The sequence below is a fragment of the Danio rerio genome, chromosome 5 (assembly GCF_049306965.1).
Source record: "Danio rerio strain Tuebingen ecotype United States chromosome 5, GRCz12tu, whole genome shotgun sequence".
Taxonomy (NCBI): domain Eukaryota; kingdom Metazoa; phylum Chordata; class Actinopteri; order Cypriniformes; family Danionidae; genus Danio; species Danio rerio.
Window position 1 is genome coordinate 25,292,728 of NC_133180.1, and position 27,273 is coordinate 25,320,000.

Consider the following 27,273-nt stretch of genomic DNA (forward strand, 5'->3'; position numbering starts at 1 on the left):
AGCATAAATAACATCCTATTCAAGCTATGCAGCTTCTCTGAGTTCCTCATCGACTTGAAACATGCTGATCTCTCCTGTCACTCCATCCTTACAGGAAACTGAGAAATAACCTATAGTTAGTAACGTTCATAATTAAAAAAGTGATATAAAGGACACACTGTACACAAACATGTAAATAGATAGATGGATAGATAGATATGATGCAGGTTATAATAACAAAAACCGGTATGATCTGTAAGAAACTGAAACGCCTAGTGTTATTTTTAATTGCTATTAATGTGTGTGTGTGTGTGTGTGTGTGTGTGTGTGTGTGTGTGTGTGTGTGTGTGTGTGTGTGTGTAAATATACTTCAATTTATTAAAGTTCATGCTAGTTAATACTGCAGTGTGCTGTTGCATTCATTAACAAAGTTGTAGATACTGCAATATATACTGTATGATACAGTTTACTATAGTTAGTATGGTTCAAAAACGTACTATTATTTACTATAAATACTATTACAACTTCTTATTTCATGTGGGTTGAATCGTATCTTTAGAACCATATAACATGATTGAAAGCAGCTCCTAGATAACTCATAACTGTTTTCTTATATAAGAAACAAACAAGAGAAGCACCCAGCACAGTCCTTAGCTTAGCTAACAGTATTGAACATATAGATAATTATTAAAAATCATAACTTACCCTCTGATTGCTCGAGGCCTCCAACAACGTGAGCTGCCCTGTGTCCTGACAAACAGAAACGCCCCATCTCATTGGCTGGCTCTAGCCAATAAACTGGCTTTGCTGCTCTTTTACTGGTATGTACATTTCCACAGAATTTATTATTTTTAACAAGAATCTCTTCAGAAAAGAGTTTAAATAAACCCTAAATAATAAAATAATCGTGGGAAATGATTATTTTGCACCTCAGTCCTGTTGGCTGCTGGCATTGTTCATTGGTCAGGCATCAGCCAATCAAACAGCTTTACACCAGCCCCGCCCCTCCCCTGCCCAGCGCTGCTCACGCCTCTGCATCTGCGAGTGCACAGATGAGTTCTGCTACAGAGATCGCGGGAGATGTGTAGCAAAAGTCAGAGCGCGGGAGATTTGTAGTTGTACTGACGAATCTGAGAGGTTGTGAGTGCCGACCTGTGGTTGTAGAGCGAAGATGCAGTCAAATTTGCCGTGCACACGTGTGTCTGTCACTTTGTATTTGTGAATGACATTTTACAAATACACAACTATTAATCTGCAACTTCCAATTTAAAACACAAGTGTGTGGATTGTTGTGTGTGTGTGCAAATCGAGGATTTCAGCTGTTCACATCAGAGCTGTAAGTGTACATTTCAACCTACACATACAAATATTATTATCACAAGTGCTCACATTTACATTTGCAAGATCTCGAGTTTCGCAACTGAATTACCTTCATAAATAAGTCGATATATTAATTATTGTGACAGGCCTAATCATAACTGACACAAATCCAGCTTACAACAGAGAGAAATTAATGTATTTACAGCTGGTCAATTGATGTTTTCTAAAAACATGAATGTTATTGACTAATTCAACTGGGCGCTGTATAACAATATTGATATTTGTGTAAAGGACATTTAGGAGATAAAGGCTTTATTTTCAGCTCAAAATTGGAGCGAAGATTGCCACTTTGACAACTGCCAATGTGGAACAGACACTCTAAAAAATGCTGGGTCCCACACAACTGCTTCATGTTGTCCCAACACAAATTGATTTAGTTAACTTAATAATTTGTACAAATTTAAGTAGATTGAACATAAAATATTTAAGTTGTACCCCCCAAAAACGTAAAAATTGTGTTGTTTTAACTCATTTTAAATAAGTAGTTTGAACTAGTAGCAGGAGTCATTTTTAAAACAAATGACACTTTCTCAGAGCTGTATGTACAGTCAGAGATGACAAAGATGCTTCTGTAAAATGATCACAGATGGACAGAGATCTTGGGGTCAATCCAATCAGAACAGGGCATCACTTTATCATCATGTTTCTAGTCTGAGGGCTGTACTGTGTGTGTGTGGAAGAAATAGATATCCTTCATTTCAATGTCAGTCTGACCCACTAGTCTCTCTTTCACACACACAATGTAGAGCACTGTAACTCTTTCTGCTGCTTCACAAATGATGCAATAACTTGAAGACTAATCAGGTGGAGAGAGTGCCACCGTAAACTATCTTTTTAAAAAGCACTTTTCTGTTCAAAGCTTATTAGGTCAAAATGGTCAAACTGTTTATTTGAAGTGAAAGTTTACCTAGTAATGAAAAATTTCTCATTATTCTTTTCTGACTTTCTTTTCATAGAAGACAAAACTGTTGACCAAATAAACTTTCATTTATCAAAACACATTTGTGTTCCACTGAAGAAATAAAGATTAGACCCCAGATTGGAAAAGTGATTAAACTATCATAGATTTTTTTGTGTGTGTGTTACTTTCTCATCATACTAGCTGTTTGTCGGAAGATTTTCTAGTGTTTAAATAATCCGATTTCACATTCAGCATATAAGATCTCTTGACTTTATTAGTAGTAGCCCATCACCTTCTGGCTTTAGCACAAGATACATACTTTTATCTAAAATCTCTGGCATCTCAATTTAGAAGTCATTTCCTCAAGATCAAACTTGATGAAGACCTATTAATGTGGGAATGTCAGTCTAATTCTGTTTAAAGTAACAGATAATCTACATACAGTTGAAGTCAGAATTATTAGCCCCCCTGTTTATTTTTTCTCCAATTTCTGTTTAACGAAAAGAAGATTTTTTTTCAACACATTTCTAAACATAATAGTTTTATTAACTCATTTCTTATAACTGATTTATTTTATCTTTGCCATGATGACAGTAAATATTATTTTACTAGGTATTTTTCAGGACACTTCTATACAGCTTAAAGTGACATTTAATGGCTTAACTAGGTTAATTAGGTTTACTAGGCAGGTTAGGGTAATTAAGCAAGGTATTGTATGATGATGGTTTGTTCTAGACTATCGAAAAAAATATAGCTTAAAGGGGCTAATAATTTTGTCCTTAAAATGGAGTTTAAAAAATAAAAAACTGCTTTTGTTCTAGCTGAAATTTCCGGAAGAAAAAATATTATCAGACATACTGTAAAAAATTTCCTTGCTCTGTTAAACATCAATTGGGAAATTAAATATTTAAAAAAGAAAAAAAAAAATTAAAGGGGGGCAAATAATTCTGACTTCAACTGTATATGAAGCATTCATGAATTATGCTCAACATTATTCACACTGCTGAACTGAAGGGTCAAGGGTCATGAACTGTAACACAAGACCAAAGCCACAGTATTCTATAATCCACATATAAATATACTCTATGTGGAATGCTGCCTATTTATGCACTGTTACAATATTCTGTTCGCATTCCTATTGAAATCAAAAACATGTACATACATACAGACTTCCATTCACAGGAACTGAGGGTAAAGTCAATAGATATTTGAGAGGGTCAGGCAAAAATAACTGCAACTATAAATAAATCAGAGGGAGATTCATTCTGCAATATTTAATCTCCAAACACATCAACACATTGATGCATTATGGATCTAACAGTTTTCAGACATAAAATGTCCAAACAACTTAAACAGTTGTCCAATTCTTCAAGCATTCACTTTCACTTCATTTACTTACATTCTTGGTTGATGTGTCTATGTTCTATGACTCAAAAATGTTTTCTACACTAAAATAAATCCTGCTGATTTGACATTTATATATATATATATATATATATATATATATATATATATATATATATATATATATATTTTTTTTTTTTTTTTTTTTTTTACTTTATGTCTGATAATATTTTTTCTTGTGGAAAAAGTTTTTTATGTTTTTTTTTTGCTAGAATAAAAGCCGTTATTATTTTTTAACACCATTTTAGGGACAAAATTATTAGCCCCTTTAAGCTATATTTTTTCTCCATAATCTACAGAACAAACCATCATTATACCATAACTTACCTAATTACCATAACCTGCCTAGTTAACCTAATTAATCTAGTTAAGCCTTTAAATGTCACTTTAAGCTGTATAGAAGTGTCCTGAAAAATATTTAGTCAAATAATATTTATATATAATATTTATATATATACACAGTTGGTTACAGTTATATATACAGCCGGTGAATGAATGAGGACACATGTAACTTGGTCCAATCATCACTGAAATCTCATTATGAAAAAAAACGCTCCTCTTTTCTGTGTCTCCTTCTCCACTTCAACAACACACACTCAGACACACCAAACTGCAGCCCCTGCACACGTGCTAAACAACAACTCATTGGGCTGTTTGTAGTCTAATATGATTATTTGTTATTGTCAACGTGTTGCTTGCCATTTACTCTTCCTCATGTGGTTTTAAACCTATACAAGTTTTTTTTTTATCTGTTGAACATAAAAGAAGACATTTTGGAAAGTGCTGGTTGATGGAACCCATTGTATTCCATAGAAGGAAAAAATACTATGGAAGTCAATGAATGCCAGTAACCAGCATTCTTCAAAAAGTCTTCTTTTGTGTTCAACAGAAGACAGAAACTAAAAGAGGTTTGAACAAGTTAAACAAGAGTAAATGATGACTTTCTTTCAGACTTGACTGATGGAAATGAAAAAAAAAAACAGCTTTGCCATTACCGTAGTAATAACAATATGGCAGATTTTACTGTATTTTTGCTCACTAGTGTAGTGTAGTGCACCACACGCGTGCATCGCTAGATTTATTTGGTGCATTGTTCTTTTATATAACTTGTTTTGAAGTGATATGGCCTCATTCAAATATTTTTTTTATTCTTTGGGAAACAAAACTACAAACGTTCTGCGTGTAGAGAATGTAAAATAAAAACCTCAAAACGAAAATAATTTAGTGAGTGCAGATCATGAGCTACTGTCATTCCTTCATTCATTTTCTTTTCGGCTTAGTCCCTTTATTCATCAAGGGTTGCCACAGCAGAATGAACCACCTGCTAATCCAGCATTCCTGTTTATTATTACGCAATGGATGCCCTTCCACAACCCAGCGCTGGGAAACACCCATACACTCTTGCATTCACACACATACTCCACAGAAAATTTAGCTCATTCAATTCACCTGTACAGCATGTCTATGGACTATGGGAAAAACCCATCCGTTTGGACCCAGAGGAAACCCACTCAACACGGGAGCAACCGGCAAACTCCACACAGAACCAGTAGCTCGAATCAGCAACCTTCTTGCTGTGAGGCGACATTGCTACCCTCTGCGCCACCATGTCACCCCATGAGCTTATATTTTATTGTCTGCCCCCCCCCCCCCCCCCCCCACCCTTTTTTTTAATGGAAGAGGGGAAGGATCAGCATTGAACCTCAAGGGGGTAATTGAACTCGGGTCGCCGTAAGTAACACAGTGCCAAGTGTCGACACACTAATTAATACAACATTGGCGCAGACGACCTACTTATTTTCAGTCAAACAAATTTAGTCTTAATAAGAACTAAACTTTATTCAAGAAAACCTTTTAAACCTTCCCAGCTGGCACACAACATTATAAGACGTTAATATTAGGTTAGATTTAGGTCGTGATGTCAGGTGACCAAAATTCAATGTCTAGCCAGCATCCGTAATACCGTAATTTGGGTCATTTTAGGTTGTGTTGGAAAGTGACCAAAGTCCAACGTCTGATAGATGTCATAGTGGTGACATCCACACAACATCAAGGTGTAACATGATTAGGCGTTGAAGTTTCATTAATTTTAAGTTGATTTTAGGTTGGACGTTGGGTTTTGACGTCAACTAGATTTTCATTTCCAAACAAAATCCAATGTCCCCACAATGTTGGGGTGCATTTGGGTACAACGTCAATATGACATCATATTGACATCCTGTGCCTGCAGGGTTACTAACCCCAAACTTTTAAACAACAGTGTGACTGTTTGAAACACGTATTTTGAAGCGCACAGCAGATTAACAATTAATACGTACAAAAGGATTTTTTCAGTTCCATTAATTAACTTTTTTGTAGAACAAAACCTGCAAGTCTCTTCCAGCGATGTTAACCACAAACCCTATGCTGTTCACAAACCGAAAACCACTCCAGCTTGAATTAGCCAGGTTGGCCTACAAACGCACATCACGACTGAACAGCTGCCATTCACAAAAAAAGAGCCTATTCACAATTAACAATCCCCAACTGACAAGCAACATTTAAACACATCTCAGAGGGACAGACGGAGAAACTCAAGCCCACAGCCAACTCAGGAACATCATGGGCTCTAAAGCAGCGTTCTTGGACAAGTCACTCAAGCTCCGCACATAAAATTCAGGCTGGGACAGGAAGTGCTGACCCCGCACTTCCTTCCACCAGCACAAATCACAGACATGGATTAAAGCATGGGTCATGTCCTACCTCTGAGGCAGGTGAGGTTGAGGAGATGACAGAATGATGAGGAGCGAGCCGGGGCCCGAACAAGGGCCAGAGGAGCCGGGGTGTGCGATAAAGATGAGGAAGTGTCATCTCTTCCTCCTCTTCCTCCTCCGGCTTGACCGTGGCCGAATCGACTCAAGCATCCCGAGCTGCAAAAGGAGCGCACCGCTGCCGGCTCCCAGCATGCTCCACTCTTCATTCCACCACGCTACAGGCCGCTCCTGGTTTCCTCCTCATACACTTACGCAAGCACAGGAAGTATGCCGGGCTCCTATATCAGCTGGCTGAGTGCAGGGGGAATCGGCCACACTGCTGAGTCTTCTGGTCCGGCATGCACGCAGGCTCAACGTCATGCTGCAAAGGAGCAAAGCCTTGTCTCTGGAGCCTGGGCAATTATAGACCTGAACGGCCTTGATTTCACATCCTCGCTATCCAGCGTCACCTTCAACTCACGCACACACACACTCCGGTAGCGCAGCATATTGGCATTCCTCTCCTCGTGCACAGCTTAATGCAGTGTGGAGTAGGACGGAGCGAGGGGGAGGGAGGAGGGTGGTGGTGGGGGGGGAGGGATACAGTAGTCTGCAGTGCAATGCTGTCTTGACTGGAAGAGACTGATGAACACTTTCTGCCTTTGCTTTCACGCATACACACACACATACACACACTTCTTTTAATGGCCATTCAGGAGTTTGGTTATGAGAAAAAAAGCTGATATTTATTCAACTATAGGAACTTAGGACTATGTCCTAAGGGTTGATATTTAGTAAAGATGAGTAATTTTGTGTGTGTGTGTGTGTGTGTGTGATGTGAAAGTCTTGTTTCAGAGTTTATTCATGGGTTTTCTCCGGGTGCTAAGGATTCCCCCACAGTCCAAAGACATACACAAAATTGGCATGACTGTGTGTGTGAATGTAAGTGTGTATGGGTGATTCCCAGTACTGGGTTGCGGTTGGAAAGGCATCTACTGCGTAAAATATATGCTGGATGAAGGAAAATGAATGAATAAATGTTAACAACAAATACCATTATAATATGCTGCTAGACATCATTGTGCTGTTTTTAGAGTTTTTTATTTATATCCTTCCTTCATGAGTATGTATTTGCATAAGTATTTTGGTATTATATATTTTCTGTGTATTTTCTATAAGCACCTAGGTGTCACTATAGATTTATTTTTGATGCCCTATATTAAGAAGATGTCTAAGACTTTTAAGACAAATTTAAACTGCTTTTCTATGATAAGACCATATATATCTCTTAAAGCCGTGCAAATGTTTGCGCGTCCTATGGTATTATCACCAGGGCTCGCCAACCCGCCAAATGCGGGTAGATTTCAGCTGTGGTGAGTTAGACAGACACTGTCACTGGCCACTTTGGCCGGTTGAAAAAATTGTTTAAATTGTAGTTTTCTTAAAAGCAATCTTCGACAATGAGGATGACAATGAGGAAGCAGCATGACTTACAAAAATGATTGTGCTCGTGCGAGCAAAAGAAAGCAGGTAAATACTGAATAAGAGGATGATCACTTGCGCTAACAGCTGATGTGATGCGCACGACTGTTTGAAACAAGTGCGCGCTCCCGTTTCCTTGCATGAAGCAACCGTGCCTATAAACACAACTGATGTGATCGGTTCTCTTTCAAATACACTAGACAAAAAAGTTATGCTTATGCACCCATGTCTTGCTGCTTTCATGAGCTCCAGATGTGTCTTTTTGTAAGCAGCACTGGTTGTTTTTGTTTAAATTCTTTGAACAGATTATTACTAGGCCTAACTTTAACCGTGTGCACTTGATCATCCTTTCATTGTCATACACAGTATTTTTTTTTACCTGCTCTCTTTTTCTTATAGTAATTAGCTTTAATGGGAGATTAACTCCTCATTTATGTATAGTTAACTAGTGATCTGGGACCTTTAACCAGGACAGATTACTGTGCATAGTTTTAAATACATGAGGATAATTGTGTATATTGTTTTTTGTTTTTGTTTTTTTAAGAAATGTCTTGTTAAATAGAATAGAAAGTATATCATACAGATATATTATGCTTGTTTTGACACATTTCAAATTTGTGGCTTAGAAATAATAATTTATTTATGTTCGGTGTGGTCAGAGATAAATTCGTTAAATCCTTCATTTTGAGTTTTGAAAAGTCAAATAAAAACCAATTATAATATGACACTTTGAATCCATGACCCATTTGCTCATGTTCATTGAGCAAGCTCATACACGACAAAAAACAAAATGAATGAGGAGACATGTTTCAATTTGCTATGATCTTCTATGTGAAGCTGCACACTATGTGAATTTACATTGTAAAAGCGCTATACAAATAAAGGTGAATTGAATTGAATTGAATGTGAACATAACAAAATCAAAATCAAGTAATTTTAGCATGTCAAAAACAAATTTTGCAAATAAAATGTTTTTTCCAAACAACAAAATTGAAATGGCGAGTGGCTAGTAATGTTGGAAAACTACTAGCCACAGTGGCTGGTGATCAAATAGGTTAATGTCAAGACCTGATTATCACATACGTCTTACTGTGCAATAATCTGGGCTCAAGCTACTCAGTCAGTTGTTAAGCCTGTAATGTCATTTTACAAACAAACTTTAAAAGTAATGGATCAGAAATCAATAAAATGGCATCATTGTCAAACTCTTAAAAAATATAACTTGTTAAGTTTTGATATTAATTTAAAGTTATCATTTTTAAAAAACATATGAGATTTGTAGAATCTGCAGATAATTTTTTGAGCAATGTGAACATTAAGTATTTTTCTTTCAGGTTGGTCAGGTTTACATTTCTCAGATTGACTTACATTTTATGTTGGTGGCTCTATATATACTCTACATGTTTGTTCATTCATTTATTCATTCATTTTCTTTTTGGCTTAGTACCTTTATTAATCTGGGGTCACCACAGCGGAATGAACCACCAACTTTTCCAGCACATTTTTATGCAGCGGATGCCCCTCCAGCCGCAACCCATCCCTGGGAAACATCCACACACACTCATTCACACTCATACACCATGGACAATTTTTAGCCTACCTAATTCACCTGTACCGCATGTTTTTGGACTGTGGGGGTAACGGGAGCACCCGGAAGAAACCCACGCGAATGCAGGAAGAACATGCAAACTCCACACAGAAACACCAACTGACCCAGCTGAGGCTCGAGCCAGCGACCATCTTGCTGTGAGGCGACAGCACTACCTACTGTGCCACTGCATTGCCCATATGTTTGTTTTAGTGTTTTTTTTTTTTTTTGTAAATTTTTTTCTTTCCTTTTTATGCAAAGCCTAACCACGGACAAGGGCTGCAAATTAGCTTTATGCAATGCCCTATGTACATGACATTGATCGTCTTTGTAAAACAATGTCAAGTGTATTGTCCCTGTAAAATAAAAAATATTTTTTTCATATATTGTGTAACATTTTAAATAATACAAATTTGACTGTATAATTTTGTCAATTTTATTATTATTTTTCTCTATTTTTCTACTCCAAGCTCCTCCTGGGTGACAGAGCTCCTCACCCTTTCTATAAGGGTGTGCCCTGCCACTCTGTGAAGGAAACTAATTTAATCCGCTTGTATCCAAGATCTTGTCCTTTCGGTGAAGACCCAAAGTTCATGACCTTAGGTGAGAGTAGGAACGTGGATTGACCGCTAAATCGAGAGTTTTCCTTTCGGCTCAGCTCTTTCTTTACCACAACGGGCCAATACATCGACCGCATTACTGCTGCCGCTGCACCAATCCGCCTGTCAATCTCACGTTCCATCCTTCCCTCACTTGTGAACAAAACCCCAAGATACTTGAACTCCTCCACCTGGAGTAAGGACTTTCCTCCAACCTGGAGATGGCAAGCCACATTTTTCCAGTGGAGCACTCTATACTTGAAAAGTTGAATTGCACAGTGTTTTAGGCTACTTATGTATGTGTTTTGGAGTCAGCTTTGGGTATTAGAGTAAAAATCTTTGAAAACAGTTATTTTTTGCTTTTTTTGCAATAGTTCTGTTCTTATGGAGTAAAAACACATTATACACATTATTACTTGTCCATTTTAACCAACAATTCTGAGACAAGGTGCTGACAGGTTTGTCACACAATGACATTGTTGTGGAAATATTCATGATGATTCAGAAATAGGATAGTAACAGAAAATTAGTATCAAATCAGCATATTAGAAGGATTTTGGAAGGATCATCTGACACTGAAGAAAAAACATATTTGCCATCACAGGCTAAACTAGCTTTTAAAAGGTATTAATCAAATGAATGCAGAACATATGAAATTATATTCAAAAACATTACAATATCGTACAGAAATAAATTGTTATAACGATGTTATTCTTATATTGCCAAAAATATATAATTTTTTCATGTATGCTAGAAATGTGCATGACAAAAAAAAATCGCTAAAATTTTTTTTTTCAGTCACATATGAAATGCATTTTATCAATCACATACAAAACTGGAGCACAATTTGAGTTTAAAAAGTCCCCAGATATGAAGAAGCCAAAGCAATAATTAAAAAAAATATTATTATCACTGTTTCACAATTCTCTGCATATAGAAAAACACACACATACGCATACACACACACATAGCACTGAAAGAACGCAGCTCAGTCCCAGCAGTACTCAGTGTCCGTTGCAGTGCTCTGAACATTTAAAGCACAACAAGGTCACCGATGTGTTGTAACATCCTAACACACACACACACATACACACACATACAGAGAGAGAGAGAGAGAGAGAGAGAGAGAGAGAGAGAGAGAGAGAGAAAGTCGCCTATACACATTTAAGCAAGGTGACTTTCACTAATACTGTATGTGTGTGAACACTCGAGGAATGTATCAGGCTCAGTTCAGTTTATCTACACTGGCAAGCATAAAACAGCATGGATACATATAGTTCTGGAACATGCACACAATATCCTAACCCTAATTAATTATAATAACCTTCTGACATATGAAAGCCATTCTAAGTCAACCCTAAACCAAAATAATGTTTTTTTTTATTATTCCACAAGAAAAAGGAGAAGACTTTTTCACCTTCCCCCTACGCAGCTGTTTCAGAGCAGCACTGAGTTCCTGTGCTGAAGACCAGCAGCGGCAGTGACTCAGGCTGATAATTGGCAACAGAAATAAAGAGCTGCCAGATAAAGAGAATGAAGGGCAGACGCCACAGCAGAGACAGGCCTGTCACAATTATTACATGATCTCCTGACCGCAACTGTTTCGCGCATCTTTAGATTCCATCATCAGATATTTCCAGCCAAATAAACAGATTTGCTTATTTCAAAGACCAGCGCACACACATTTTGTCAACTGGTGTAGCATTTTAATACATGAACCCTTAGCTGATGATTGATAATAAAACGTATTTGGAATGCTGTCCCAAGATACTCAAGCCTAGGGTTTCTTCCTTATAGAAGGGTGAGAGGGGAGTTTGAGCGCAGGTAAATGTCTAGAATTCCGCTTCTTATGAATGGCAAATTATGGATTACTATAGAAATATACTGCTGACTAGTACTCGCCTATAGTGCCAATTCGGTTTGGTCAATTCACCTATGTCGCATGTCTTTGGACTGTAGGAGGAAACCGGGGAACCCTGGTAAGTACTTGAACCGGTGACATTCTTGCTGTGAGGGAACAGTGCTAACCACTGGACCGCCATGCCACCCTGTCTAGAAAGGGAGGAGGAGTAGGGAAGTAAGGGAGAATTCTTCAAAATGAAAAGACTGAGGTAAGAATTTCTGGTTTTTTATAGTGAGTTAGGAATTGACTGATGGTGGATGAAGGTGTATTAGATAATGCTGAACCAGCCCTGTTCAATCAAAAGCACACACTGCACTCGAAATTAGTTTATAAATAAACCACACATATGTTATTTGAAGAGGACTGTTTTTACATACTTTGTTATAAAGTGCTCATAACTGATGAACTTTGGCAATAAAATGATTCCAGCAACAAGCAATTTGTCTCTCCGCACCAGACAAAACCCGTCAGAAACATTTAAATACTAGATCAGAAGCACAGAATAGGGCCCTGCACTCCCAACCAAATCTATTTCAAATATATTAAACATCATTAATATTATTTAAGCACATGCTGAATGCTGAGTCACTGTTTCAATGTTCATGTTTAAACAGTATGTTTGCTAGTTTTTTTATTATAAGATACAGTATCTGCCGCTGTCAGAATGACAATAAATGCCTTGTAAAATCATACTGGTAACATTTAACCCTGAATAAAACATATAATCAGCACTCGAGGTGATCATAGTTATAGTAGTTTATGCTGTTGTTTAGCTGCGACATCAGAGAAATAAAAAATATATTACTCCAAAATAGAAACTTTGCTCATTACTGTTTTGGGTGGTAAGGTCAAAAACATTTTTTTATATGGAAAAGATAGCAATTACTGAGTATCACATGCACCTAGTACATAGTGTTAGGCTAAAAGTGAATAATAAACATTTAAATGAATAAGCCATACAGAAATTAACTTTAACTAGACTTACTGTGATGGCTTTTTTCAGTATATTCATTCATTTTCCTTCGGCTTAGTCCCCTATTTTTTCAAAGGTTGCCACAGCACAATGAACTGGTAACTATTATGGTATATGTTTTACACAGCGAATGCCCTTCCAGCCGAAACCCAGTACTGCGAAACACCCATACACTCCCTCATTCACACACTCATACACTACAGCCAATTCAATTTATTCAATTCATCTATCGTGCATGTCTTTGGACTGTGGGGGAAACCAGAGCACCCAGAGGAAACCCACGCGAACATGAGGAGAACATTCAAACTCCACACAGAAATGCCAACTGACCCAGCACTGGTTCAAACTAACAACCTTATTGCTGTGAGGCGACAGTGCTAACCACTAAGCCACAGTGCCACCACTTTTTTCAGTTTACTTTTAATAATAAATTACAATAAATATATAATTTCTGTATTATTGATCATAATTATTTAGAATTATTATTAACGTAAGAGTACAATTAACTTTATTAACCTCCTTTATTAACCCTCTTTAATGTTGGGAATAAAAAGAAATGTTATCGTCACCAACTGTCCTACAGTTCATACTCAAATCAATAACATTTGTAATATTTTTTTCACATTTTTACATGTGGTCTGAGAAAATCATATAAATTATTCTGATTTGTTTGTTTGAATCTTAAGTAAGAATGATCTGAAATGAACATCTGAAATGCAGTTCATTGGTATAGCCCTGAACCTTTTAACTCTAATCCCCAACTTATACAAGCAAGTGGAGATTAAGTAAATGACTAAAATACTAATTGTCACAACAGACTTTAGTGCTTTAGCAGAGCAGCACACAGCTGGCACTCCTGCAGGATGTCTTTAGGCAGATCGATCAGTAAAGAAGCTAAATGTCCTGCGTAACTGAAGGAAACAGCTGACAAAGACTGCAGCAGCCAAACCCAAACAGTCAAAACAAAACTGATGTAAAAAAAAGACTAGTTTGTTTTAAACGTTAAGAATTTGAGCAAATTTAGTTATAAATATTAAAGAAAAGAGAAAAAGAAAGTGAAAGGGATGGTCTAGAAAAGAGTTCCAGGGGAAATACAGATACAGTATGAGAGATGCTAAAAGAGGAGAGTCTATATTTAACATCCAGCAGTAGGAAAACATCCAATGAAGGACAGGACATATCCGCAAGCATCAACTCTCTAACAGTACCACACTGATAAAAGATAAAATAATAAAAAAACAGACTTTAGACTGTGACCTAGAACTGAATGAACAGAGGACCGAAAAAGACTGAAGATGAATAATGTTATAATGCTGTTACATGAAAAACTGTAAATGTTACTGCTGCAGCAACTAGACTGTGACTTCAAGACTGTTGAGGGAAAAACTGCATAAAAAGTAGTGTGGCAAGCATAGAATCGTGTGTGTGTGTGTGTGTGTGTGTGTGTCTGTGTGTGTGTGAGAGAGAGAGAGTGTTCCTTGTATTCCTTACATTCCAAATGTCCCCATGAGTATAGCAATACCAGTCTTTTTTGAGGTTTTTTGATCCCCATTAGGGAAACAGCTCATCAATCAGCTATTTAAACAGATTTAAATATTTAGAAAATGTAAAAATGCAGTGTTTCCTATGAGGGTTTGGTTTAGGAGTAGAGTTGGGTTAGAAGAATAGAATATATAGTATGTTCAGTACAAAAATCAAGTGTGTGTGTGTGTGTGCGTCTTTATGTCAGACATTCTCTCACAGCAATACTGTGATTTGAAAAGTCTAAAAGTGGAAAGTCAAAATCACAGGAACATAATCACAGGTTTATTAACACATTCTGAAGGAGTGTTTATAGGACCCAACTTTAGAAAGACTTCACAAGTCTATCCTCTTTAAGTTGAGAACAGGATTGTGAAAAGCGATATACATCCAGCAGGTGTTCATATACAACAGTGGCCCAATTTTTGAAGAAACCTGAAAATTTATTTTTAAAAGGAGTATTGGCTGATTAAATTCAACTCTGAATCCCAGGAGTACATGTTCAAATCAACCCAGGCTCATTCTGAAAACGTATCTCTATATACATTTCTGGAGAGCGCCAAATACGTCCCAGGAGCTAATAATAATAATTGCAGTCTTTGTTTTTGCAAATCCAGCAGAGGCTATTGTGTACGCTTTTTTAGATCTCAAATTTCCAAATTACCATTTTTACCTGCTGTTCTCGTGTAAATCCACCAGAGGCTGCTGTACACTCACTGACTGACTGATTGATTCACCCTCCTCCTTCCCTAAACCCAATCGACTGTTTTAAAAAGCAATTAAGAAAAAGAAAGCCATCGCCTGATTTTTACTATGCTTTCAGATTTTACTACATTCTCACCCTGTTATTTACTTGTTTATTTTATTTTTTAGCTTCTGTTTTTGACTTACCCACTTTCTGTAATCGTTCTTTAACGGACTCGAACTGATGTTGGGGTCAACTCTTCTCCATATCTCAAGCCTGCCGAAGTACAAGGTCGACATGCCTACTAACTGGGAACAATGGGAAATCCGTCCAGTGCGAAAAGGAATAGCGTTAAACTGCTCCCTAGCGTTCGTTTTAAAGACGAAATGCAGCCATATGTACTTCTTGTTACATAATTCGCAATCTCCATAAATGTTGGGCTACGTTTTCAGAATGAGCCTATGTTGGTTCAAATATACTCACAAATAAAACAGTTATTTTAAATTTTAAAAAGAGGAAATTATTAATTTACTGTTAACATTACTTTTATTGTATTATCGATCAAATAAAATCACCAATAAACTAACAAGGCATTAACAGCATGCACTAGTTTGTTAATGCTGCCAGAATAAACAATGCACAGTAAACAGTAAAGCCACAGCCCACTTCTGGAAATGGAAAGCAAGAACGATCGTTTTACAGATAAGACGTTAAACAGAGGTCCAGATTAATAAAGATTCCATGGCACTTCTTGTAAAGAGCAGGGATGTAACCTGGGTGCCCTTAACCATCATGGCCTTCCAATCATCCCCACCCACCGTATTGGTTCTATCACTATCTCTCCATGTACTCTATAGCTGGTTTCTGGTGAGCGTATTGGCACCATTGTCCTGTATCTGCATTCACATCAATCAATTGGATGCTGGACACTGGTGGTGGTGGAGATTACTGTTAAGCGCTTTGGGTGTATGGCCATACACGATAAATGTGCTATATAAATGCACATTACTTACTATATGCATTCAGAAAGACACATGAAAATAGCATGTTTTTGCTTAAGAGCAGAAAAGGGAATTTTGAGAGGGATTTTAAACAAACTCTACAGACATATCCTAAGGACGCCTAAGAATAATATTGAATCTTATAGGATCATCAAAAGTACTTCAGTACAAATCCATGATGCAGTTTATAAAGTGTCCTGATAACAGCATTTCTGCTTGGATTTCAAGCACTGTTGAGTGGATTATTGAACATAGCTGATTTGACTGTGCATTCACATGCTCAATACATTACCTTGTGATTGGCAACCTTAAGAAATGTGTAAATCGTTTTCCAAAAGAGACAAAATCTTACTATATTACAAAACGTAGTTGTATCTAACATTAGATTGTGGCTGCATCTCCTCAACAATAAAAGCAATGGCCATTTTTAGTTTAGTTGAATTAACTGTTTTACCTATAGAATGTTAACTGATCTCAATCATTTGTTGTTTAAAAATGGTAAGTCTCCGGCCTGCCATTGTTTCTGTTTCCGACTGAAGTGATGACAGACGATTTGCGAATAAATCGTTTGTTTTAACCGAATCTTCTAAGTCAGGGGTGTCCAAACTCGGTCCTAGAGGGCCAGTGTCCTGCAAAGTTTAGCTCCAACCCCAATTAGACACACCTGGGCTAGCTAATCAAGCTCTTACTAGGCTTTCTAAAAACATTCTTACAAGTGTGTTGAGGCAAGTTTGAGCTAAAATCTGCAGGACACCGGCTCTCCAGGACCAAGTTTGTACATCCCTTTTCTAAGTGAACTGGTTGAACTAGTTCATTAAATTGAAGGAAGTTGTGATGAAACGGTTTGCGTCTAAGTACTAACCGGAGACCCCTCTCTGACTTGAAACCAACCAATATCATGAGTTATTCAGTTACTAGAACAGTACACTGACTCATCTGCTGTGAAAAAAAGAGACCTGATGATAATAATGACTGTCTGTTTCTTTGCAGCACGCTCTCTCATTGAGTGTGTTATTGAGCCTGACTAAGGTAATTTTTATAGTGCAATTTATTTTGTGAAAAGTCAAATAAGCAAGGTAAAAAGTAACTCAAATAATATTACCTATTTTTAAAAGATATTTTACTTGTTACTTTTAAAAAGTTACATTATTACATAACGAGAGTTTACTTAAAGTTCAAGTCAGAATTATTACCCCCTGAATAATTAGCTCCCCCTGTTTATTTTTTTCTGTTTGTGTTTAGCTGCTTAGGCAAGTTATGGTATAACGATGGTTTGTTTTTGTGGACTAGCGAACAAAAAATCTAGCTTAAAGGGGCTAATAATTTTGACCTTAAAATGGGTTTTAAAAAATTAAAAATTGCTTTTATTCTAGTATTCTAGTAAAACAAATACGACTTTCTCCAGAAGAAAGAATATTATCAGACAAACTATGAAAATTTCCTTGCATTGTTAAACTGACTTCAACTGTATAACACATTACCCCCAACTCTGATCATGACTACGCAGTGCTATTTTCCAGTTGACTATTTCATTTCTGTACCTGAATTCTTACTAAACAGAGCTATTTAAGTCACCCGGTTGAAATTGCATTCATATCGCAATATATATATTGAAGAAAAAGAAAACATCGCAATGTCAGATTTTTCCAATATCATGCAGCCCTGCTGAGTGCAAACATGGAAACATGGACACGGGAGCATTTGAAGCTGTGTCAAATGTTAGCAGGAATTGATGTTTTTAAAATGGCAGAACCGATTGGTACCTACATTAAGTCTGTACTTTTGACAACCTAATATCAACCAATATCGAATAAACAATTGACATGACATCTTTAAAAGTATGTCTTTCACATAAGCCTGAAGCATGAATTTATCAGTGAGTCATAAATCCAATCAAAAGCAGGCTTATATGCTGATTGGCTCCCACTTAAAACAATGACACACACACTCTATCCGAATCCTCAATTACAGCCAGATACTACATATCAGACCTAATTCACAAACACCCCAATGCAATTACAGCTGCCCAGCAACACACACACACAAATGATGAATCATGCAGATGCACAAACACAGACGCACAGAAATAAACATCTTAAATCCCTGTAAATGTCAAGAGCCAGTATTCATAAATAAACCAATCATTAACCAGAAAGTCCATATGAGGGGTACACAAAGCACCGGGAGTATTTACACAGAACCCATCATTGGAGAGAAAACATGACCCATATCAGACAGGAACAATAATTCACTTCACTATATGGGATGGTGTCGTCTCTCCTCGTGCCCCTTTGCCCTGCATGGAGACCCTGGCTGTGATCCAGACGGCTGTTAGTGAAGCCACTGACCTTGCTGGTATACAGCGGCAAATGATCCAGAATGCATTAGAATGCATTACTTGCATGAAAACACTCAGACGCCTCTGATGTACTGGATTATTATGATGATAGTTAAACCAAATGACTGGAAAACAGCGCGAGTCTAAATATAAGGAGATGGAGCGATGTTTGTGAGTTACAGCGAAGCAGAGATGATAATTAGATGCAGATGACATCTTATCTAAAAGAGCCACGAGACAGCAATCCAATTACTGAAAGCCAGATCAGACCCGACTGATTATTTACAACCAACGAAAGTACAAATAAACACGCATTCAGGTGAGGTTTACATGTTTGAGGACATCTTAACTTTTACTCCAAATTCCAAATTGATGCATACTTGCTTTTTACTGAACATGAAAGAGGAGCTTTTGTTTTTCAGTATAATGAATATGAAATGCGTCTGCCAAACTTCAATAGGACAAAAGACAAATATAAGTCCTTTAAAATTGTATATAATACAATCGTATTACTCGTCTACTAGAGCTTCACGATATTAGAAAAATCTAACATTGCGATATTTTGATATTCTGTCATACATACTGCGAAATGGATACAATTTCACCCTATCCTGTTAAAGATCTTGTTATTTTAGATTGATTGGAAATATTCTACAGGCATGTATTTCTGCATAAATTCTAATAAGCAAAGTAAAAGCATACACTACCTGACAAAAGTTATCGCCTATCCTAGTTTTAGGAACAACAAATAACGACTTGACTTCTGGTTGATTATTAGAAGTTGCTTAAATGAAAGGCAAAGGCCTCTAGATTACGCTTATTTTACCAAATTAAATATGCTCATGCCTTGATTTTTAATTATTTAATTCGGACAGTAAGATCTGATTTTGCTTAGACACAGGTCGCGCACTTAACAGAAATAATGTCCAGTATAAAACATAAAGTCATAGTCAAGTGGGAAAAGAATTAATATTGTGTATGACTCCCATGAGCTTGAAGGACTGCATCCATACATCTCTGCAATAACTTATTAATAAAGTCATCTGGAATGACAAAGAAAGCATTCCTGCAGGTCTCCCAGAGTTCATCAAGATTCTTTGGATTCATCTTCAATGCCTCCTTTATCTTACCCCAGACATGCTCAATAATGTTCATACCTGGTGACTGGGCTGGCCAATCCTGGAGCAATTTGACCTTCTTTGCTTTCAGGAGCTTTGATGTGGAGGCTGACGTATGAGAAGGAGTTCTGTCCTGCTGAATCTGCCCTCTCCTGTGGTTTGTAATACGTATAATAGCCAGCATAAATGTCTTGATACCTCAGGCTACTGATGTTGCCATCCACTCTGCAGATCTCCTGCGCGGCATGCCTCCATACTGAATGTAACCCCAAACCATGTTTTTTCCTTCACCAAACCTGACTGATTTGTGTGAGAATCTTGGGTCCATGCGGGTTCCAATAGGTCTTCTGCAGTATTTGTGATGATTGGGATGCAGTTCAACAGATGATTCATCAGAAAATCTACCTTCTGCCATTTTTCAAAATGATCAACTAGAGTTATTAAGTTATTATTTGTTCCTCTTATAACTGGAATTGACGACACGACTTTTGTCAGGTAGTGTAGATAAATAAAATAAAGAAAAAGATACAATTGAAGTAGACAGTATTTTATCATTTTCTGAGATTGAAGGTATTAAGCTATAGTAATTGGAAAAATAAAAAATAATTGAAAAAATGTATTAACAGTAATGGTACAATTTCTTATGTCAAATGATTTTAAAATTGTCATACAGTCACAGGTCTCAAACACATACCAATGATAAATTATAATGGAGACTCAACATTACATATCCCGCGATGTGACTGTTGCTAATGTTGACATTGTAATATATTAACAATATATTGTGTAGCCCTAAACTCAACTCATTCATTTGATTTGTGTGGGGAACACACTGAAATTAAAGTTATTAATCCCAAAAAAATGTAAAAAGGACAACAAATGGTTGTTTGTTGGCTGATATAAACCATTAGCAATATTTTTTGTACTGAAATAAAGCTTAAACAATAAATCAAAACATGCCTCATTTTTGCTATTTATACATTTCAGGAAGTAACCTAAAATATATAGTTTTTTTTTTTTGTGTAGACATTATTAACAACTGCTCAAATAAATAAACAGTTTTGCATTCAACAACTTTAAACAACCCAGGCTCATTCTGAAAATGCACTGCTATATCCATCTCTGGAGAGCACCAAATACGTCCCAGGAGCTTCGTTTTTTTGTGTGCAGTTTTTGTTTTGGCGAATTCACCAAAGGAGTACGCTTTTTGAGATCTTAAATTCTCTTGCGGGTGTCATTTGTGCCTGCTATTCTCACATAAATCCGCCAGAGGTCACTGTCGACTAACTAACTGACTGAATGACTGACTGAGTAACCGATCGACTAGACCACCCTTTTCCCTCCCTAAACCCACCAACTTTCCTAAACACAACCAACAATTTTGAAAAGCAGTCGAGTAAAAGAAAAGCCTTCTTCTGATTTTTAGCACGTTTTCAGATTTTACCACATTCTCACTCTGTTATTTACTTGTTTATTTCATTTTTTGGCTTCAGTTTTTCTCATATACCAACTTTCTGGAATCGCTCTTTTTTGCCAGAACCCTGTCATCATGGTCAACACCTCTCTGCATCTCAAGTTCACTGATGTACATGGTTAGCTACCCGACAAACTGGTAACAGCAGGAAAGCCATCCATATAGAGATAAGCGGTCAGCTGGTAAGTGCAAAAAAAGCGTTAGTTTAAAGACGAAATGTCTCTTTTCAGAATAAGCCTATGTTGACTTCAAAAAATAGCTTTGCACTTTTGCATTTGATTGTAATTCAGTTATTATTATTTACAATGATTTATGGGATTGTACTGCTTTTCTTTGCTAAAGGCACATGCCTCTACTTTTGGTTCAAATCAAAGTACATAATCTTAGTGTGGTTTGTTATTATCATTCTAAAAAAAATAATAAACTATATATTACATACTAGCTATCATCAAACAAAATATTATGATTTTTTTTCACAGCCCTCATGTTCCTCTTGGCAGTCAGAAAAGACGTGTAGTTCAGAAAACAATGACAGCAGCATTTAGTTCTACTATTTCTACATCTCTGTTTGTAATGAAACAACTATAATACATAAATGCACAGCAATATTTAAACAGTAAAGCCAACAGAAACATATTTTTGGGTCCAGATGGTGCAGTTATGACATTTACCAAAAGGGACTATTAGACCATGCCAACTAGCCAAACCTTCACCATGTGGGTTAAACAGCACATTTAAAGCATCTTTAAACAGCCAAGGCAGTACAGAAAACACAATCTGAAGCGGCATCAATTTTCAAAAATCAGTTTTTACACAAACTGTTTAATGCAGCATAGCGTTTTCACACTGAATTCTGAGCAGACACAAGTCTACTTTCGAGCCACCTTAAAAGGATACAATTATGCAAAAATCACATTTATAAGGGTTAAACACGGAATATAGCCAGTCTCTAATGGTAAAGGTTAATCCATTTTATTTTTATAATCACACTTAAAAACACTTTAATTGATATTCTCCTGTTGTACTTCTCATTGGAGGGGGGAAATCCCAACCATTAGTGACAATGACTACGTTTACATGGACATCAGTAATCGAAATATTTGCCTTAATGTGAATAAGACAATAATATGATTAAGGTGTGTACGTCAGTTGCTTTTTGAATGTACTTTTCATGATCCCGTTTTACATGTTACAGCACATAATTCGATTACCATCATCGAGTGACCACGCTATCCACATTTTCATGTAATTTCGGGTGTTTTATTTTTAATTTGTCGACTTTAACTGCAGTTCGGCACTTTCACTTTCATTGAGGAACATTTCATGCATGCCCCCGTGACAAACAAGACATTGGATGTGAGTATGAACTGCTGGAAGAGTTTTGTTTGAATGGAATCTGATATTGCAGTATGGGAAAACAAAACCCTCCACATTTTGCAATGCAGGGTGTCTGCGGTTCTTTACTGACTCGGTAGGTGCAGAGAATAGTGTCAAACAGCCGTATGTGTAGAGACTGTACTGTCACAAAATGTGGCGAAAATCCCACACAATGGTAATAGTTTGATTTCAGTGTTACATAGCTGTACTGCACTTCAATAATACGACTAAAGTCGGAATACTACACATCTTAATTTGATTTTGGTTTAGTTTGATCATGACTTTAGTCAGATTAAAGTACTCAAAATTCGCTGTTTATATGGTAAACTCTTAATTAGAGTATTGTCTTAATCGTATTAAAATCAGATTATTGGTGTCCATGTAAATGTACTCACTCTTACTTATGCAAAGGCATTTGTAGCTCCGCTCTCTTTTGAAAAGAGGGCTAGCATCGCAATCTCATTTGAATTTAAAGCAATCACCAAAATGTCAATTGAGTCAATGCCTATAATGGACAGTTTCAAAGAGAAAAAAATGTCTGTGTGGTATTTAGCTGAATCTTCACATACACACTCTAGGGACATCAGAAACTTATTTTACCTCCTGTAAAAAGGGGCATAATAGGTCCCCTTTGAATCACCTGTGTAAAAACGCTAATAGATAAAGCCAAAGATTATTTTTTAGTGCGTGAAGCAGCAGTTTACTGAAGAGGGATAAACTGTAAACACAACCACCAGAGACTTCATTTATTTTGAAACACCGCCGGTTTTGATCAGATGTACAGACAACTCTTCAAGTCGCTGTCTGCCGCGCGAGACAGAACCACATTTCTGTCCAAGCATGGCTGGATCCTGCTGTAATCAAAAATGGATATGGCCCAAGACGGCCCACCGCAGAGACACTATTTCATATCGCAGCCCTTTCCTTCTGCAAACATTTAATATGCCATATGCTCTGCTTCCCCGCCACAAGCACGTTCACATCAGAAAACACTGCTTGCATAAAGAGAGGGTGAGATTTCACTGTTCACACTTGTGTTTATTGGGCACAACAGATCGTTTGCTGGTTTCTGGGTTGAGCGCTTGTTGTTGGGGTTGGTTAGATTGGTCCTGTGGGGAGAGACGGAGAGACACTCAAGCCTGCCTGTCTGTGTGTCTCCAACATAAACCTCACTCTCCACGCATCGTTTACCTTTTTATGTTTATAATAACTAGCAATTAAAAATATTTGAAATGTTTTATGTATTTAAGGATTCATACTGTTTATTATTAACTAGAGATGCACCGATATGGACATTTTCAGCAATACCGATAACCGATAACTCTTTAGCTTTGGTTCCAATAGCCAATATGTTAGCCGATAAATACATTTATTAATTCTCTAATATTTCTGCATGATTGCAAAAACAAAAGGCAAACACACAAATCAAGCAACGGATTTTACTCCAAAAAAGTTTGAATTGATCTCTAAACTATTGCTTTCTATAGCCAACTTTCTTTGATATAAATAATATGTACATTTATATAAAGCAATAAATAAATCAAAATTACATAAACCAAATAAGCAAACATCAAGCGTGTGAAGTACATAATATATGGGCTGAAAGATATCAGGGCTAAATTTGTTATCAAACCGATAATAACCGAAATTAAAAATAGCAGTTTATCGGCTGATAACAATATGGACTTTGATATATCATGCATCCCTATTATTAACACGACAAGACCACATCCTTTTCCTCTCAAAGAAAGCCTGTAATATTGTTAACCAAGTAACCAACAGTAAACAAGGCATGATAGAGACAACTAATTAGTCACATGGGAGTTACATTTGCTGTGTCAGAGTTTATTTGTCAAACACACTTCCCTTTTCCCATTTTTTTTTTTTTTAAATCGGAGGGATTTTTATTTAAAATTTGGCATTTCCATCACTCATTTCTCATGCAATACTTCAAGATGTGCATTAAAGGTCCAGTGAAAGGATTTTATTTATTGTTTGACGTAGTCTCAACTGAAAACAGAAGAGGGGGGGGGGGCATTAAGTGGCTCGTCCCCTTAAAAAACAGCCAAAAGCTTTTTATTTTTCATCACATCAAGATCAAGCATAACAAATGAAAAGTAAATGAGAAATGTCTTGAAGGGGGTGGGGCATGTCAGATACTAGAGAGCATTTGATTGGTCAAGATTAAAAAAGAAAAGGTTGATCTATTTAGGCAGAAGTGATAACATGCAAGCTTTGCATACTTATAATTAGTTTTATAATTGGAATTTATATATTTTCTAATTTTGTCACTGTTTTGAAGCACAGCTAATCAACATCTTTAAACTAACAGACTGAAACTAACATCTTCAATTTTTTAATTTATTTATTTGGACTATAGACACTTTCCTAATCACTCAATGTCCTTTGGAAACATTGTGCATTTCAAATTGTTCTTCATAGAGGTGAGTGGGCTTGACAAGCCATGTGTAGAAACACTTTAGAAATACTCTTCTCTCTTGTGCACCTGACACTTTATTTAAACAACATCTTACAAGAAATTTACGATAAATGAACTACAATCATTTTGCACTACTTGTTTCAATCATAAATAACTCTTTAGTACAACATTAAGCCTTAAATACCTCTTTTACCCAATAGTCACCTTTAATACCTCTCTTGCACAATATCGTGCACAACTTTTTTCAGTCTCATATAAAAGTACTTGTATTGCCTGTGTCTTATGTGTATGGTTAGCTCGACTTGACTTTTAATTTCATAGGACTTCTATAGAAACCCAGCTAGTGACTGTTTCTGAATGGCAGAATGCTTTCTGTTTTTGCTAAAGTACTGTAATGTACTGAAGAAATTTACTTGGTTTGTTGATGAACTGCAAATTCACACTGTGCTAAAAATCTGATTTAATCTAAACACTGGAAAATATTTTTTTCTTGCAAAGAGTTAAGCTGATGTTTGAAAATATATTGTATATTGTGCAAAAAAATAACACACAATTCCAGTTTATGTCACTGTTTTCATGCAGCACAGGCTTTTTTTGAATACATAGACCTACGTTTCTGAAGATTGCGAATTACAGTACGTTGGCGGACTTGAGATGCAGAGCGGAAAACGGATTTCGAGTCTGGTGAGGAACGGTTCCAAAAAGCAGGTAAGACGAAAACAGAAGCCAAAAAATAAAATAAACAAGTAAATAACAGGGTGAAAATGTAGTAAAATCTGAAAAACTGGTAAAATCAGGCGAGGGCTTTTCTTTTTCTGGATTGCTTTTTAAAATACTGTGGTTGGGTTTAGGAAAGAGCATGGGTGGGTCAGTCTGTGCTTTTATAATACTATTGGTTGGGTTTAGGAAAGGGGGTGGAGGATTGGTCAGACAATCAGTCATTCAGTTAGTCGACAGTCAGTCAACAGCGGCCCCTAGTGGATTTACATGAGAACAGTCGGCGCGAATGGCATGCACAAGAGAAATATGTAGGTACGTAATCAGAATGAGCCTGGGTGGCATTAATTTGCATTAATTTGAGCATCATCAGACATAAACTCATCTTACATGTAGAATATTCCTCTGCTTTATTATCTTTAATATTTGTCCTGTGGCAACAACTTATCAAATAGAGCATGTTGTGTAGACATTATTAATTAAATTATATCATGTCATAAACATAAAAATTTAAACCCACAGCTTCATCTCTCTCTGCGCATTATTTTACACCAGAGATCATTCAAGACAGAAATGGTTTCTATACATAGAGCTAATAGTTAGCGTGGAGTCGCACTGATTTATGTGTGCAAGTGTGAATGTGAGAGAAACGGCGTGGGCAAGGATTTCTAGATGTCTAGACTTTTATATGTAGGAGGACTCTAGTGTTTTCTGGGTAGTCTGTAAAGGGCAGAGGCTACAGCATGAAGAGCTGAGAGATCACAGAGGACATCTGAGCCAACTGCTCGAGCATGTGGCGAGAGCAGAGGAAAAATAATACCAAACAACAAATAACTAAACAGCAAGGGAGCGGAACAGATTTAATAGCGCTGCAGTGAAGTAATGTCACGGACCATGCGACACAGAAAATGCATGGCTAGGAGAGAAAAGGCACGACAGAAAAAACTAAGAAGACGACAGTTTTCAGAAGTTTTGCTTTAGAATCTTTTGACTAGACTAACATTTAAATAAATATTTTATGTATTTGCATTTATTTGATTGATTAAAATATTTATATTGTAAATAATATTGTTATAATTTTAAATTTCTGTATTATTAGTATGTTTTAAATGTCATTTATTCTGTCTGCTGTAAATAAAAGCTGAATTTTCTGCATCATTACTCCGGTCTTCAGTGTCACATGATTTTTCAGAAATCATTCTAACATGCTGATTAACTGCTCAACAATCATGTCTCTGTCTGTGTTTTCTGCTTTATTAAATGTAAAAACACCAGAGCAGTGTTATTGTGACTGACAAAACAAGTTTAATGCATCATTTCTGAATAAAAAAGAAATAAAAATGAGGAGAAAATAGAAAAAAGGTCATTTCAAACTTTTGGATGATAATATACACTTTTAAAAAAGAAAATATTGAACAATTTAGTATTGTTTGTTAATATAAATCCTCTTCAATGTCATTCATTCATTTTCCTTTGGCTAAGTTAAGAGGTTGCCACAGAAGAATGAACAGCCAACTATTCTGGCATATGTTTTGTACAACGGATGCCTTTCCAGCCGCAACCCACGCACGCACACACACACACACACACACGCGCGCGCGCGCACACACACACACGCGCGCGCACACACACACACACACACACACACACTCACACACTCA

At 36.7% G+C, this 27,273-nt stretch overlaps 1 protein-coding gene across 13 annotated transcripts in view; it reads right to left on the reverse strand.

Moving 5' to 3' along the window:
- osbp2b (oxysterol binding protein 2b) overlaps positions 1-27,273 on the reverse strand; it is a 142,475-nt gene that overhangs the window by 65,008 nt on the left and 50,194 nt on the right. For 3 of the 13 annotated variants that reach the window (XR_012406003.1, XR_012406002.1, XM_021476217.3), the window contains exon 1: positions 6,407-6,991. The exons of the other annotated variants lie outside the window; for them this stretch is intronic. Coding sequence is in view for 1 of the 3 variants with exons in the window: in XM_021476217.3 (XP_021331892.1) it covers positions 6,407-6,623 (217 nt within the window). In the remaining 2 variants the exon portion in view is untranslated. Of the gene's footprint in view, positions 1-6,406; positions 6,992-27,273 lie in introns of those variants that run through there. 13 annotated transcript variants of the gene reach the window in all.